General features: G+C 37.7%; 1 protein-coding gene across 1 annotated transcript in view; it reads right to left on the reverse strand.

The window, feature by feature from the left end:
* Positions 1–18,652, reverse strand: part of LOC123552657 (E3 ubiquitin-protein ligase rnf213-alpha-like) — a 129,432-nt gene that overhangs the window by 73,253 nt on the left and 37,527 nt on the right. The window contains exon 21 of the mRNA XM_053540042.1: positions 17,543–17,605. Coding sequence (XP_053396017.1) covers positions 17,543–17,605 — 63 coding nt within the window. The remainder of the gene's footprint in view (positions 1–17,542; positions 17,606–18,652) is intronic.

The following is an 18,652-nucleotide window of genomic DNA, read 5'->3' on the forward strand; positions in this document are numbered from 1 at the left end:
CAACATTCTGACAAGTTACATTAAGATATGATCATAAATGTAGCCTCTAAAGGTTAACTAGCTTTTCCTTTGATTTGACTTGTTGACCTGTTTTTGACCCCACATGACCCAGATTCAAACTTGACTGAAAGATCATCAAGATTAACATTCTGATTAAGTTTCATGAAGTTGCAGTCATAATGTGGCCTCTGAATGTGTTAACAAGCTGTTCCTTTGATTTGACTAGTGATCCTATTTTTAATCCACCTGAACTAGATTTAACTTGGCCTATAGATCACAAGATTAAAATTCTGACAAAGTTTCATTAAGATATGGTCATAAATGTGGCCACTACAGTGTTAACAAGCTTTTCCTTTGATTTGACCTGGTGACCTAGTTTTTACCCTAGACGACCCAATATCAAACTTTTCCAATATTTTATTGAGGATAACATTTTGACCAAGTTTCAAAAGGATTGGGCCAAAATTGTGACCTCTAGAGTGTTAACAAGCTTTACTCTTGATTTAACCTGGTGACCTAGTTTTTGACCCCACTTGACCCAGACTTGAACCTGATCTATGGATCATTAAGATTAACATTTTGACCAAGTTTCATTAAGATATGGTCATAAATTTGGCTTCTAGAGTGTAAACAAGCTTTTCCTTTGATTTGACCTGTGACTAGTTTTTGACTCTACATAACCAGATTCAGACTGGACCTTGAGATCATCAAGATTAACATTTGACCAAGTTTCATGAAGATACAGTCTTAATGTGACCTCTACGGTTGTTAACAAGCTTTTCCTTTGATTTGACTTGGTGACCTAGTTTTTGATCCAAGATAACCCAACATCAATGTGTCCAAGATTTTATTGAGGGTAACATTCTGACCAAGTTTCATAAAGATTAGGTCAAAATTGTGACCTCTAGAGTGTTAACACTCAAACTGTTGACGACGGACAGACTCATGGCGATCACAAAAGCTCACCTTGAGCACTTTGTGCTCAGGTGAGCTAAACGCTAGAGTTGTCACAGGAGTGACGAATTATACCCCTACAAGATGGCCTTATCACTGAACTAAGCCAATATCAAAGCAGCATTTTCTTAAGCTATGACCTAATGACCTCAAATTCAATCTCCATAGTTTCATGATCCTCCGCCCAAGTGTTCATAAGTTGTTGTATGGAAAAGGTTTAAATGTTCCGGGTCATCCTGACATTTGGAACTCTAAATCAATACAGGTAATCTGCTGGTCAAGACCAACCTTGTACTAAATTTTGTGTTTCTCATCCCAAACATCCTGAAGTTATTGTCCAAAAACCGTTTTAAAGAACCGTTATTTATTTTGTTGAACTTAACATCACACCGACACAGGATAGGTCATATGGCGACTTTCCAGTTTTAATGGTGGAGGAAGACCCCAGGTGCCCCTCCGTGCATCATTTTAAAGAACCGGGTCAGTGTGACCTTGACCTGTGACCTACTGACCTCAACATCATTAGGGGTCACCTGCTGGTCATAATCAACCTCCCTAACAATTTTCATGATCCTAGGCTCAAGCATTCTCAAGTTATAATCTGAAAAATATTTCACTGTTTTGCCTTATTGTGACCATGACCTACTTACCTCAAAGTAAAACTTGACCTGTTTTTCATGATGTGACACCTGTGTACCAATCTTTATCATCCTAGGCTCAAGGTCTCAAGTTATCATTCTGAAACGGTTCAACTGTTCAAGGTCACTGTGAACAATTGTGCCAAGTTACATCAAAATCCCTGTATGCATCAAAAAGAAATGCTCCAGACAAAGTCAGTCTTCTATCTGACTTTTGACCTTAAGTGTGACCTTGACCTTAGACCTAAGGACCTGGTTCTTCCGCACGACACTCTGTCTCATGGAGGTGAACATTTGTGCCAAGTTACATCAAAGTCCTTCCATGCATGAAGAAGAAATGCTCCAGACAAAGTTGTCATTCTTGTATCCTTTGACCTCTTAGTGTGACCTTGACCTTAGACAAAGGGACCTGCTTCTTGCGCAAGACACTCCATCTCATGATGGTGAACAATTGTGCGAAGTTACATCAAAATCCCTCCATGCATGAAGAAGAAATGCTCCGGACAAAGTCATTTTTGAATTTGACCTTTGACCTGTAAGTGTGATCTTGACCTTTGAGATAGAAACCTGGGGCTTGCACATGACACTCCATCTCACTGAGGTTAACAATTGTGCCAAGTTACATCAAAATCCCTCCATGCATGAAGAAGAAATGCTCCGGACAAAGTCATTTTTGAATTTGACCTTTGACCTGTAAGTGTGATCTTGACCTTCGAGATAGGAACCTGGGGCTTGCACATGACACTCCATCTCACTGAGGTTAACATTCATACCATATATGAACCAGATTGCTCCATGCATGTCCAAATTATGGTCCGGACAAACAAATCCGGACGCACGCACGCACGCACGCACATACACCGAATAGACATTTAGACAACTATGTCTTCGCTTCCGCAAGCGGCTCGACAATAACAAAACCAATGTGATAATACATTTATCCTTCCTATAAGTAAACAGAGCTTAGCGTCAAACATTGCTGTTCTACAACAAATAAAAATTTAGTTTTAAGTAAATCATGAATTCCTTTCCTTAAATTTTTTTATTAACAGTTCCCTTGTTCTTCTGTTCTTTTATATTTCTGGTGTTTCTTGCTTTTCAAGTATACAGGATTTGTTCACCTTCCCAATTTTGTAGCTGCCTGCTCTTCAGAACTGGAACCTGTTCAAATCACACGAATCAAAATATTGTAAATTGTTAAAAAAAGACCCCAACCTACTTTATAATGATCCCACGATAAAATGTGATCTTTATTGTGGTCTCAAGTAAAAGTTTTTTACGACAGCACGGGACGGACGACGGACGCCGCGGCTATCACAAATGCTCAACCTTGTCACTTTGTGACAAGATGAGCTTAAAAATTCAAGATATGAGATCCGCTTTCCTACGTGTAACACTATAATGTAATAAAATTTAAACCATTAATTTTTTTTTTTGATAAAATGTTACCTTGCATTTTGGGGATGTTGGGAAAAAAATGCTACTATTTTGGATTGGGAAGTGCCGTATATAGGCCTCTGTCATTTAAGGATGTATAGCCATGCCGGCTTACAATTTCTGTCAAGAAATCATTTTTCAAAGTTTTTCTTTTCGGTGAGTTCTATATGGAATTTATTCTTTGGGTAATTTGTAAGATGACCACCCCATGATCTTTATGTGAAGTTTGGTGTAAATCGGGACCAGGGTTCTGAAAGAAGTTGTTTAACATTTTGTTGGCACTTGACGGGACTTCAACTCTTGTTGTCTCCCTGTGACAGGTGATCATGCTATTAATTGTTTAAATTTGATACATGTATTAAATTTTTTGGATGTGGTCCAAGTATTGCTTTATCTTCAAGAAAATTGAATTGGAGTCTTACTAAGGTCTAAGAAATAATTTGTTTTCGGTAAATGCTAGAAGAATTTTGGGTGGGTCAGGTCGGAATAAACATTTGAAATGTTCTTTGGATTTTTTAATAAATTATTTTTGGGAGACTTTTTGGAAATTACTTTTTGTGTAATAATATGCTTACAAATAGGGGGGTTATGCCTATAGAGCATCAGGAAGTTAATTTATAACATACTGTACATGTTTAAAGCATAAAAAAGTACAGCTTTCGCTACTTTTTGTCAAAAAGTTGAAAATATATGTTCTCAAAGACAAAGGCGGCAGGACCGTCCATTAGGGTGGTGCCAAAAAAATTTATGGTATTAGGTCAGGATTAAGGAATCAATACAATTTTTTTACGCCTAATGTTCCTGTATTTGATTCTATGCTCTGACTCAATGGCAAAAATCTGTTACACAAATACAAATTTGTATACAGTAATATCATGCTTTTTGAATGATTGAATGACTTCCCACAGCTGCAACTATTTTAACAAGCAAATTCGAGAATTGGATATCCCCGACCGAACGGGCAGTGCACGAGCGTTCCAAATACAATAAAATGATATCAGCAAAAAGTTAAGAATGTTACAAGAAGCAAATAATTTCATAGTTCAAATATCTTAATTAACTGAAAATGAATGGTTTTTTTTGGTGTGGGTCGGTGGGGGGTGGTGGGGCGGAAGGGGTGAAGGATACAACAGTTTACATGTTGATTATAAGTATTGAGAATTGATAGAAAACTAAAAAATAAAAAAAAAATTGGGGAGGGGGGTGGGGGGGGGGAGGGGTTTGTGATCAAGGTAAAGGCGGTGACAGGTGTGTAGGTACACAACAATCAAATGTTTAAATTAAAATGTTCATGGTAAAGAATGAAGAAGTTTAATGAATTCTTCCAAATGTTGGTTGTTATGTACTGATCAGTGATTTTTAAAACATAATTTATGGGCATAACTATATGAATATTGACCAATTAAAAATAATGGTAATGACGGGCATCTCAAAGTATGTTGGTTCATAGTTTTTCATGTTTGATGAAATTCTACCTGCTAGTAACTGAGAAAGGGATGTGGATGGATATTTTTGTGCATTTTTCCATTAATTCAAGGGCAATAATTCGAGGAAATTGACCAAAAAAAAAAAACTTGAAGCATCATCTCAGTATCTTGGTTCATGTCTTTTTAAAGTTTGATGAAATTCTACCTGCAGTTACTGAGAAATGGCTGCCAACGGGCATTTTTCATTAATCAAGGCAATAACTCTGAGGGAAAAATTGACCAATCGAAAAGAAAACTTGAAGGCACACCAGTATCTTGGTTCTTGTCTATTTAAGTTTGAAGAATTCTACCTGCTAGTTACTGAGAAATAGCTGCAGACAGACATTTTTCATTAAATCAAGGGAAATTAACTCTGAGGGAAATTGACCAATAAAAAACAAAAACCTTGACGGCATCATCGCATATGTTGGTTCATTTTTAATGTCAATTTCATGAAATTCTACCTATATTACTGAAAATGGCTGGGGACAGACGACTGACGGCGACAACGCCTTTTTAATACCCCCCTCCCAATTTCATCGGCGGGGGAAAATAAAGAAACAGAAAGACAGAAATACCTTATGAGCCGCAAGCAAGTGGTTTCAGTCTATCAACAGCACTTTGGAGGCAGTAAAAAACAATACTCTGTATAATAGACCAAAGATGCCTGAAATAGTGAAAGGTGAGCAAATTAAGAAAACATGGACAACCAGCTGTTTTGAAATTTCAAAGGTCTAAGGGCTAACACCCTTTTTGGGCATTTTTTATTTTAAATGTCAATAAGAACCCAATTATATCATTGGCATGGCGGGAGAAATTTGTTAAAAAAAATTTTTTTATGAAAATAAACAGTAGCAAATTTGTCAAAAGAAATAATGAAACGAAGTAAATGCGGTTAAAAATTTCAGTTTTGAAAAAGAAAAGTCACGTAGAGTAGGTTTTTTTAAAACGACTGACCAGCCAGAACAGCCAAACATTACTTTAACCCATGAATTCCCAGGTACCTTTTGACTTGGTGGTCATGACCTTCACTTTGCTCCGTATCATTAAAAGGCAAAAACAGACTGGAAAAGGGCAGCTAGAAGAATCTGTTCTGCCTTCCTCAGGTAGTTAAACCAGGGGCCGACAAAATGCTACAATTGTTTATGGTATCTGACGGTCATGATCATAAACGTTAACTTTAAACATATTTAGTATGTGTGCAGTGTACAAAAATTCAATTTCAACTAACCCATGCTGGCAACCAGATAGAAAATTTTCCAAGCCTGAACTTAAAGCTGAAATTTTGAACCATAAAACAAATATCTACTCCCTACCCTCAAAATAATTCATCATTTTTGTTTGGGGCATGCTCGACTGGGGGTTCCTAGGAAACAGGGAAATGAATGCATCAGACCAAAAAGTAATGTGAGTGCTTCAGTTTGCATTTTCAGAGCTCAAATTTAACTTTTTTGACCAAAGTACTGCAATTTTAGCATTTTAGCTTTTTTTTCTTGTTGCTTTAATCTGAATATACTGCAAATTTAACTTTCAATTACATGATTAAGAATGTTAGAATCCTAAAACATCATGCTAGAACATCAATACTGTTTGCACGGTTTTCCTTTGGGGTACAAATTTTTTGCGTTATACTGACCTTCAAAGTAATTCAGAACGCATCATTGATGGCGTAACTTAACTACTGGCTCAAACTACGGCAAGACAAATTTTCGTACCTAATATTATAAAAAGCGATTCAACTGTATACATGTACGAATTATAAGACATCCTGCGTTCTAGATTTATTATAAGATAGACCTCTTACATTTCTTATAATCAGTAACCATTCAACAACAAGAGCTGTCTCCATAGGATGACACATGCCCCGATGCACTTTGATTGAATAGTATGGCCGATGTAGGTTTTAGGACCTTTGCCTATGGAGCTGGGTCTTGCGCGCGACACGTCGTCTTACGGTGTCACACATTCATGCATAGTTATTTTAACATCCATGCATGAATGACAAAGATATGGCGACCGGACATGCCCATCAATGCAACTATCATGACAATCGACCCTCTTTTAACGGGGTCTAAGTGTGACTTAACTTCTTGAGCCGTTGTGAGCTACGGGACCTTCTGGGTCTTGCGTGTGCGCACGTCGTCATCCTGTGGGACAAACATTCAATTGGCCAAGTTATTTGAAAATCCATCCATGCGGATGACAAAGATATGGAACCGGACAACACGCTACCATTCAAGGCGACTATCCGTTGATCGGCAGTGTGACCTTGACCTTTGAGCTACAACTCTGGGGCTTTGCCATCATGACAAAGATATGGACCGGGATCACGAAAATTGGACAGACCGAGCAGACAGATCAGACGTTCCACAAAACTTTATGCCTCCCGTCGGGCAAGAAAAAATAGCTACCAATAAAAGATGTTTGTCTGTAAATGAAAGCGAATCTACAAACATTACGCCATCTAAATGCACCTATCCCTTTAACGAGCTAAGTGTACCTTGACCTTTGATCCTACGGACCTGAGGTCTTGTGCGCGACACGTTGTCTTACTGGGTACACATTTATGCCAGTTAATGTGAACATCCATCTATCGTGACTAAGATATGGACCGGACACGCCCATCAATGCACAATTCCTTTAATGTCTAAGTGTAACCTTGACATTTGAGCATCGGACTCTGGGTGCTTTGTGTGGCGTCGTCACAAGTCGATCTTAATGTGGCTAAACATTCATGCAATAGTCTAGTTGAAAAATCCATCCATCGATGACAAAGATATGGACAGGACACGCCCATCAAGGCACTAGTCTTTAAGGTCTAATTGTGACCTTGACCTTTGAGCTACGGACCTGGGTCTTGTTGGCGCGCACGATCACGTTGATCACGTACGTCTTACTGTGTAAACATATTCCTGCCAATCTATTTTGAAAATCCATCCATCGATGCAAAGCAGATGGGACCGGACACAAAATTGCGGACAGACCGACAGACAGATCAGACGGTGCGAGCAAATACTATATGCCGGCCCATTCGGGGGCATAAACTAATGGCTAAGTAATAACCATAAAAGATGCATTGTGTTTTCTGTTAAAGAAAGCGAATCTACAACATTAACAAAAACCGGCAACAATATGACTATGTTAAAGATGTTATTGCAACAATAGAAATTGTGCATGAAATTGTACAACTATCTTAACTTGCATCCATTACAATTGACCCTGTGATTTGTGAAAGAGAATTACTCACGTTCTGCATGATTATGGTGTCTGACTAACTCTAAACGATGGCATTATTAATCAATAGTGGAACAGTTTGAAATTCAATGCCTTCATAATTCTGACGCAACTTAATCGAGCATGCTTCAGAACCCAGATAAGGGGATGTATTTTGGTAATTACGAACTTGTAAGATCTGATATGAACTTTATTTTAAAATGGGACGTATCATACAAAGTTATTTTACAAATTGGTGTATCCGGACGACGAGGTAAACTAGTAACAATATATCCAAGAAAGATCGAGTCGATTGCATGTCTGCAGCATCAAGTTTGCACTTATCAACGCTATCCCGACGGTTGACAATTTGCACGGTGTCAAATAGTGTGGAATAGACGAAACAAACGCCAATACCATAATTTATCTTTAACACTGATTAACACATATTGTATTTGGACTTTTCAAAAATTATGCGTCATAAAAATCTGAAAAGGGAAATAATCTTCTAGCCATAACTGAAGGCAACCAAGTATTTTGTATGTGATGGAGTTTGTGTCTCATATGAACAAGAGGATCCAAGTTGAAAGAAAATATCTTTACTATTTTCAAAAAAAATGTTAGTTTTTATAGGAAAGTCCGATCGGGGCAATAGTACCAGCCTGTTTAAAATCTATATTTTTTTCTATACGCCGATCCGATTCGTTCCCTATCATTTAGGCCGAGCACATAGCTTTATCGGCATAATCAAAAGTCGCAATCTTAAGTACTGAGTTTTCTTCAGGTCCCTTAATGTATATATTAATCTGTAAGGCCAGTGTCAAATTAGATGAGAATGATAAATGGATAAATGTAGGATGGATCTTGCGGGTTAGGGGGGGGGGTTTGGTTACATTATTATACAATGGAAAGTTTGTGATCTCCATCGGTGCGAATAATAATGTCCTAGCAGGCGGTCCATATACCATGCACTCGCTGTACTGGGTAGTGCCGTCCTGAGGGGCTTATATAAATGTGAATATTAGTCCATTAATCAGGCAATGCCGTGCAAGGATCATCATCGCTTTTCGTTTTGTTAAACATTCGATATAGTAGGAGCAGTTACAGAGAATGGGTCAAATGAAACTTAAGGACCGAAAGGAATTAAAGCGTCTACAAATGATAATATAGTGGATCATTCCCGAGCTAAGAACTCTGAATTGGGTTTTAAGATCTCGTTTCCTCAAATGGTCAAAATGTCGCGCCTGTGTAACGTGTATCCACTCTCACTAAATATAAATAATCGTTCTAATGTGGCTGCCGTGTTAATTTGGCTACTCTGGAAGTGACATGATAGCATGGTTGTATCACAAATTATATCAGTGTTCTAGTCACTTTACCGCGCGAGTAGCTTCTCGCGCATCAAAATAGAACAGTCTTACTTGAAATATTCTTTCGCGGCTTCGCTGGTCAGCTGAGGGGCGACAGAATGCTTCTCATACTGATCTGCGGCGCGGTGACGCGATGTACATTAACGAGACCAGATATCCCCGAAGTTCATCGGGGTCGTCGCACGCCCATGGTCTAAACCGAATTCCATCATTTTTTTATTTGGATATATGTGTTTGGTTGGGATACCCTCGTAAGGTGACCGTTGTTGGATTCGACCCGATTTTCGTCCGCTTCGCGACAAAATCGTATTACGCGTTTCCCTAATAACATTATGGCTACGCTACTTATCAAATCTAGGTGGATCTTAAGTATATTATCGCATAGCCTGCATTTCAATGTACTATTCAAGCATTCAAACATATATAGTCATAGGCTGAATGGGTTAGACTACTTAAGCTATGCAAAGTTTTGTCTGTTTACTTATAAAACAAGTCTTTTCCCGAGAACGAGTGTCATAAGTAGATTAAATCAGACTTGGAGCCCCCTATATCACAGAATATGTAAAAAGGGCTTGTATGTGTGTTGCTTTGAGAGCCGTAAGCTGTTATAGTATACTCAGAAGTTTATACAAGGACTTTATAGAATACGCATCAAGTACAATGTCTTACATCATGTGTTCGACTCACTGTGGAAACAATTTAACAGTCTGAACTCCGGGCATTTAGTCTCTGTATGTATAAGAGAGCATATACGAGAGTCGCACTCCTATTATCGTGAGGAGATTCTACAGGGTTTTTCTTGTGAACGGGTTTGTCACTATATCCGTCGATACACTGTGCCATCAGTGTAGAATATTACAATTCCTTCGACTTCTTTCTTTTGAAAAGCGTTTTCCCCAACACCTGCACGCCAGAATTTAGTAGTCGCACTTTGTGGATCTACATAGGAAATGGTTATCATTGCAAATTAAAAATTTCAAAATTATTTACATTTACACTGTTCCGTTCTAATGAAATGCTTTAGTCGAAGTAGCACTGTCAATGAAAAATTAGAAATGATGTACCTCTTCTTAAATAGTTCTTACATACATGAATTATAGCATGATTTATTTCTTTTTTAGTTCTCAAATTTTGGCATTTATAGATTATTTCAACGATGAAACGTTTTTCGAGTCCCGCGAAGAAACATTAGCAGTTAAAGATGATATTTTAAAACGGTTTTTAAAATACCTTTAAAACCACTTGTGCTGATGAACTCTTCTTAGTTTGCGTGGAAGGTATTTTTTGTGCGGGACGGATCACGGGTAGACTGTAAGATTGGTTCTATGGAGGCTGCCAAGGCCGTGTGTTATTACCATATGTATTTATTATAAGCCTATCGCGATCAACAAAAGCTGCAGGTTTGAATGCAATAACGGAATTATGCAATTTGTTGCGGGGGGGGGACACTAGTCCTATCTCTGCTAGTCCACCTTAAGCTGCTCTTTGTTAGACCTGGTGGAGCTTGTGTTCTGTACTTATCCTAATTGTACACCATATGTTGACCGATATTCATTCTCTTGTCCGCTTAGACAGCACATACGATAACTAGACATCTACAATGAAAGCAATTATATCATTGTGACACTTGCACATTTGGTTTTGTGTTGACTATGTGGTGAAGGTTTATCAATATCGCTGTTTACAATATGTTGGGAGGCTGTAAGATAAGACTGCACATCTAATGCCTTTTGTTCCGTGTTTTCGTTTAAAATTTCCATGATAAAACGGGGCCCATTAAACAGATAATAAATTGGTACTAATAGAACGTGATTCAAAATTGATTAAGCTCTGTTTTCTTCTGCTTTCGGTATTTTTGTAATATCATTATTGGTTTCCTTATTTCAGAAATAGATTGTTATTAACTATTAACAACTCCAGTCTTTTAGTCGAGTGGCGGCAGTAAAAAGTCTTTACGTATTTCGATTTAGTGGTGTTATATTGTCTGGTTCTTTGAGATCATGGAGTCCATCCAGTATATGTGTAAAAAAATCCGCCTCTCAGACTTTTTAAACTCTGTTTCAAGTGTGCAGGAGGGGTATGGGTTAAACTTTCCATTACATTTCTTACACCTTCAAACGCAAGTCTGCTATGGTTTCTTTTGCTTGGTTGCATGAATGCGCCAAAAACACTTATCATGCGAGAATTGATAGCTGATATACCTGCTTTATATGGAGTTCTGATTTCTAGAAATAGTCTTTCAGAAGTCGCTCCTGAAACTTTCACTTTACTCGTACTCAAGATAATCGTGCATAGTAAACAGTCATGAATTTTCTTGCCTTCCACCAAATAAGGCTGCTCTCCTCCAGAGATGATATCCACGCCGGTTGTTTTTCAATCCACCTTCATGGATTATAAATAATTAATACGTTGCCTAAGACGATTACGAAGTGATGGTCCCTATTCAAGTTATCATTCAATCAGTCTTATACAACCATTGAGCTTAAATCTATTGACTTGGTCTTTGAAATATTTCTAAATCACGTTTTCCTGACATTTATTTCTGGAAATGACTAAGTCGAGCTGTATAAAGGCTCTTAAATCGGCGTTCTTGAAACTAATACAATTTACAGCTCAACATATCATATCAAAACATTTTGGCAAGTCATCTTCTAATTAAAATTTTACCTCCTGAAACTTTGTTCTTGAAGTACACTCGGAATATTTTCGTCCGATTGCGCAACGGCTGCCGTTATCCTCATGTATACTGAACAGTGCGGTCACAAGGACATCCATCTGCATGGGAAAAACAAAACATGATAAATTAAGGGTTGTAATCTGAAGCGGGTCTATAAACAAACAAATGCAACTTAAATTCTTTCGTGTACACACTATCCAATTGTTTTATAAGATACAATACAGTAGGTAGTTGTTAATTAGCAAGATACATATTTTGCTTCATTTTTTTCAATATTTAACAAGTTCTTCTGGGAGCATACGAGAAGATCGGATAGGCTTTCATTTGATCCCTGGGTGGTAATGATCCTGTCTATCAAGTTCCAAATCTAGAACAAAGCAAAAGACGTAATGAACGTTACACTTTTAAGTGTCTTTCTGAGGTTGAGATATGTTAAAATATATAGCATTCTTTTGTTGAACTATTCCATAAAGATCAAAGTATGTTGACAAAGGGTGTGCATTCCATATAAACGTTGCGTTTAGTTAAACTGTTATCTGTATTTAATACAAAACATATACATCAACATATGTTTCTGAACAACATAGATCTTTTCAAAGTGAACTGCGTCTATTGAAAAAGGTAAAGAAACATTTTCATTATCCAAGTAAAGATCACAATGAGTTTTCATGTTTAGAGCTTTACAGGTGTATTGTAATGAATTGTTTGTACGCTCTAAAAGCCATCTGTGTGGAGAATAATTTCAAGGTGTTCGTTGCTCAGATAGTTCCTAATGTTAGATGAATGGACGGTAGGAAACGGTTTCCATAGTTGTTGTAAGTCGTGTAATCAGAGGTTCATCACCAATGTTTGCTGATATATTTATAATGTTATCAGGAATTCTAAATGATACTATATTAGTTAGAATTGAGCCTAAAATACTTACAATAATTGATTTTTAAATTAAGTAAATCTTTTATCTTTTAGACAATGGGTTAATTCTAAATTTACTTAAAATCGTAAAGCGCCCCCTTTATACTTTTAAGGAGAAACCTCAAATTACAAGTAATTCCTGTCTGTCTCAAACAAGTATAAATTGGCATTTTATTATGACTGCAGGGTAGAAAGCCTTCTGAACTTCTCCATCCGTTCGAAAAGTACTCTCTGAAGATCAATTTGATTAGTAGTGTTTTGCACCTTCCGATCATACACAGATCTTCATCTGACCTGAATCATGAATCGCCGTGTTCAATACACCACAATATCCTTAAAAGTAAGTACAAAACGTCTTCTACGCAGTTATAACAAATTATGAACACAATATAACTGTTATTCGCCACCTTGATCTATCATAGTATAACAGAGTATCAACCTTCAGTAAGTCCATATTTGGTGTACATTTGAATCTGGATCAAAACCATGCTTGGTATGATTGTTCATTTATATACAATTAAGGAGGGGGGGGGGGGGTGGGGGAGGGGGTTAGGGCGTACCCATTACGCTATTATTTCTATAACCAATAATCTCTCGCTAGAAGAGAAACACATAAATGTAAATTAAGGAGGTATTATTAGTTAATTTATGGCGATGCTTGCATTCTTATGTAAGTAAAAAAATACACTGGACCATTGATTAAATCATCTAAGATCATCAACATGAGCCATACTTTTATTGCACAGCCTCTTCCTTTGTGGTCCTGCGGCAACAAGATTACGTATGATAGTCATTTTCCTTTCGTCTTCAACGATAGTCGTTTCATTTTCGACTAATCCAGGAGTATCCATTTCTTTATCGTCATCGTCTCCAGTCTTCATCGTCCCACCATCACATTCTTGCAGACAATATGGCTTGTTGACATATCATCTTAAGATAACAAGTATAATTAATTCAAGGTATGATAATAATGTTGAATGATCTATGATAAAATTTTGATTGAGAAACTATCTACGATATTAGATTTTCAATAGTTGAATTGTACTTGAAAAAGTAAAGCAAAATAGCTACTTACACAACTTAAATGTTTTAACATATTAATTTAAAATGATACACTTTTCTATTTTGTTAATGGTTTGGATTAACTGCAAAGTTGCCTGTTCGCAAGTAAAACTCATATTTCTTAATACGGTACAATGTTATGTCTTTAATAGTTTTGAACACCTGGAGATATACCTTTATATCAGACCCAGCCTTTTAGCTCAAGAGGGATAAGCGGCATATTACGGATCGCCGGGTCGATGAGTTTGATCCTGTGGCGAGGTCTTATGTCTTCTCCGTGCGGGGGAGTTTTGATAATTGACGAGTGTCTGGCGTGATTTTAACACAGCGGGGACGTTGGCAGTTATTTGGCGGAAAGCATGGTTTGTACTAGTACAGGAATCCAGGAACTCGTCTTTGGGGGTTAATTGTCCGCGGCGTAACATAAAGGAGATATAGTTTGAAAAGGGCGTTAAAGCCCAAAACTTACAAACAAACAAAATTAAGACCGTGACCAATTCAGAAGAGTGTTCTCTGCCTTCCCTGGTACAGCATTTCTTTGAGCAGCAACAACAGCGGATAAAGTAATATGAGAAGGGCTTATCATCTGTCCCGAATTTCACTAGTTCCCGGTTGTAAAATTACAAGCGGGCGCCGAACAGTAAAGATAGTAGTTTAGGTGCGTGTGTGTCAGCGTTTTTCGTCTCTTGATATGAGTTGAGGCAGCCATGTTTCACGGATGGCTAATGCGTTTCCATAAATCTTGCAATCTTGGTTTGCATAATCATTTTAAATCTTCATTAACAGTCCGGCTTCCCTGAAAGTTAACTATGCAATCATTTTTTCATCGATTATATGTGATCGTTGCACTTGCAGGAAAGGCTCTCTTAAGGCAGATATAGATTAATTTGGGTTAAAATGAGCAAAAAAACTGGTTAATTGTAGAGTTCAACAACGTCCATGGTGGTAACAGACAAGGTTGTTATATTAGACGTTCCAGGTTTAGGGTAGCCACTAGTGGTATTTAAAGGTGTACATTAGTGGAGGTTAGTTGAGGGGTATAGGTGACTGTGCTGAATCGACTGACTGAAAGTGATCGACGGATGTAAGTGGGTGGGGGTGTTAGGCAGGGTCGCGGAGTAAATAATATAACTCCAATTGTATAGATGATCTAGGGGTTACTTTCAGTTGTGTGGAACCGTCGTCACCTTGCCGAAGGTAATTGTAGCGCACAGCGGGGGAGATCGAGCTGGATCAGGAGTCACAAATGAAAGCTGCAGACCAGTCTTTGAAACACGGAGGACACAGCCCGCGTATGGCTTTTCACAACACTTCTGCCGATTCTTGTTATACTGTCAAATATCTGGAATACTAAAATTATCATACTTACTAATGCATTAAACGAAACTGGAAATTGAAACTGTATAAGTTGATTATACCCTATTTCTTACAATGACATATCAATGGCGTTGACATAAATCTTAACAGAATAACGAACAAAAATATTAAACAATCAGAACAGCCTTATTTAGGAAAAATCATAAAGTCATGACCGCACCCATCCCTCTGAGGTTTATATGACCCTATTGCGAATACAAGGGCTTGATAGCCTTTCTGGTACGCCCAACTGGCTGCATATAAGGTTCAAAAACCCCCTGGTTAAGAATGCAGCCATTCACAGAACTTCTCCTATTCAATAATATAAAAAAACTACCCATAAAGGCATGTACGGAGCAACAATTACGTTTAATAAACAAACTTTGAAAGCTAAATGTTGAAATGTTAAAACTCTTTTACAAAAATCATAAACCTTATCACCTGCCTTTTCTATCGCGTATAATTAATACAACAGAGTTATATAAAAAATTAAAAAACAATGACTCGAAGCTCTGAAATACAGTGTCTTAAGATTTTTTAGGGTATGTGTCAATATGATTACTTTTGCGTAGTCGAACGCACAGACTTTACCTCACAGTTTTGGACCAACTGTACAGAAACCTTCGTAATCATTGATTGTGTTTTGGCACTTGTTTGTATGAACTAACAAATGACATTCAGAATTATTCTGACGCGTCTTCAAACCGTTGTTGCTACACTTACGAGTATACTGTGTAAGCAAATGCGTTAAAATACATTTGGGTGCGCTCCCAAGTGTGACTAGCTATACAAGTGAAATAAAGATCTGTGTGAAGAAACTTAATATCAAATAGAATAACACCGGCAATCAATGCAATAGATCATGGCATGATTAGATGTCGCGATAAATCGCAACATTTATTTTTAAAAAACAGTGTCTATATAACTAGTCCAATCTAGACAAGGGGATAATACTATAATTGTCTATACGATTATCGCAACTAAATCCTATACCATGGTAAATCGTTCTACACTTTCTGTGCCTGTGTCAGCTTCCCTACAACCAACAGAAGTCGACTCTTATACAATCCTTGTAATTCGAAAATGTGGTAGTTCCTTTTCTTGCCTTTTCCAGCTCTCCAGGTACTATGAATTTGACTGGTCGAGCAACAGACTGGTTGTCAGAGGACAATACTTATTTTGTAACACAATTTCTACTAATACAACGTATATTTTCCAGGGATCCGGTGAGAAAACATGGTTATCATATGTTATAAAGAGACAAGAGCTTGGTGGCACTAATGAGACAAAGGCCCCCGCTCTATCACCTTGACTTTGACAGCTGGGGACCTTGACCTTGAGACCGGGTGACTCCCAAATCTGTAGGGTAGGGGTACTCAATTAGTACTATCACACTTGTAGTTTAGAAGGTATGCCTGGGGACAGTGGGTTCGCAAGTAAGTGCCAGTTCATGCAAAAAGTTTAATTGGCCCCTGTGACCTTTGACCTTGAACCTGGTGACTCCTAAAGGTCAGTAGGGGTGTGTACTTATTCTAGTTCATCGCATGTGAAGTTTGAATGTCTGTCCTGGTGAAGTGTTTCGCGAGTAAAGTGCCTTCACTGCAAAAAGTTAAGTTTGGCACCCTTGACCTTGTCCTTTGAACCTGGTGATCACCCAACCCCAAAAGTCAGTAAGGGTGGGTGTACTTCATTAAGGGTACTAGTCAGTATGTGAAGTGTTGAAGGTCGGTGAAGTGGGTTCGCGAGTAATGTGGCCTTTCATGTTCAAAAAAAAAAATCTAAAAGTTAAGGGCGTTGGACCCGCTATGACGCTTGATCTTAGGAGTCTGGTGACCCCAAAGGTTATTGGAGTGGTGTAACTTGTATAAGTACTATCAGTAAGTGAGAGGGTAAGGTCCGAGAAGTGGTGGGTCGGACGAGTAAAGTGCCTGTCAAGCAGAAGCGGTACGGTTAACAGGTGTGGGTGCCCGCCTGGTGAGGCCTGGTGGGAGCCTGTTGACCGGTGAGCCCCAAGGGCTGTAGGCCAGGTGGTGTTACGTCAAAGTAAGTACTATCAGCAGTGAAGTTTGAAGTCCGGGGTGCAGTGGTTTGCGTGTAAAGTCCTCATGCAATAAGTAACGTGTGACGAACGAACGAACGATCGACACGAAACGAACGAACGGACAAACAGTTGAAAAAGAAAATGCCCTCCTCTCGGGCATGAAATATGCAAGGATTTGACTTTGCGAACAGCAGAATTTCTCTTACATAGATATTTATTTTTAATTCCTTAGGTTGCATTTTAGGGTTAGAAATATAGTGCTGATACTACCTATAAGTGCAATGCTCGTATAAAGTTACCATTAAATAGTTCTGAGGGGGTTTGCATCTTCCTTTGTCTGGAGTGCTTTCAGTCCGATAATCGAAAGTTTTCCAATGTAATGATGGCTTCAGTCCTTCATCGACTAACTTCTAAACTTCTACAACCCCATGTGCATTCTTTATCTCTGTAAGCCATTCTATTTGACTATTTGTGTCTTCCTAAAATATCAACAATGTTTTTGAAAACATACACATAATATAAAGACACATGATTAGCTAATTGAATCATCAACTAACAACTAACTGAAAAGTAGTTCAGGTGTATGTGTGTCCTCCGGTTTTCATAAATACGATATCTGATTTCAATATACTGAGAGCTTTATAGTTCAAACACATCTGATTATGAATAATTGACCGTGTCATAGAAATGTGTACCAATTTATTATTTATTACTGCAGGACATTTCCGTTTCAAAGACTACTCTAAATTCATCTTGCTATCAGCAGCTGATGGTATCAATGTGCCACCAACACCACGTACATTTCGTGTTCTCAATATATGTTTTATTTTTTAAATAACCATGTTGTTAAAAGGTACAAATGCATACAATGTACATCATGAACTCTGTCTACATTTATATTTTACAAAGAACAACAGAAATACAGAATGTATATTGTTCTTTTGCAACTATGTATATATGCATTTGCTGTATAGAGTATAATCACTTTTCCTCTTTATTTCACTCAATGATATGATCTATAAAGGTAATTTTCATATTATCGCAAGAACAATAAAATGCCTTGAAAGATCAGATAATTAGATATTAGATAATATCATAATTCATGCATCATATACCATTCAGTTTAAAACCACAACTGAACTGTGAAAAGGTAATTTGTAGAAAATCAGATACTTATTTTATTAAATACAGATATCAATTTAAACCAAAAACATAGTCGATCCCAAATTATTTACGCGCAAATATCATCGGAATATTTTAAATGAAGCAACAAAGTTTTCACTTTTGCTTCTGCCGACCAGCAAATTTAACAGTGTTTGACCTGTGACAAAGGTTGTTCACATATTTATTGTGACTGATATATATTTAACTATAGGTAGACAGCATATGATTACAGGATTAACCGTTTAATTGATATACATAATAGAGTTATTATAACAGTAGCTCGATCTTGGATGCTGTATTCGGCTCAAGTGGACATTTGCCGGATCTGATCTCACGAGGCGAGTGCAAGCGCCGAGTGTGAT

The sequence above is a fragment of the Mercenaria mercenaria genome, chromosome 4 (genome assembly GCF_021730395.1).
Source record: "Mercenaria mercenaria strain notata chromosome 4, MADL_Memer_1, whole genome shotgun sequence".
Classification (NCBI taxonomy): Eukaryota; Metazoa; Mollusca; class Bivalvia; order Venerida; family Veneridae; genus Mercenaria; species Mercenaria mercenaria.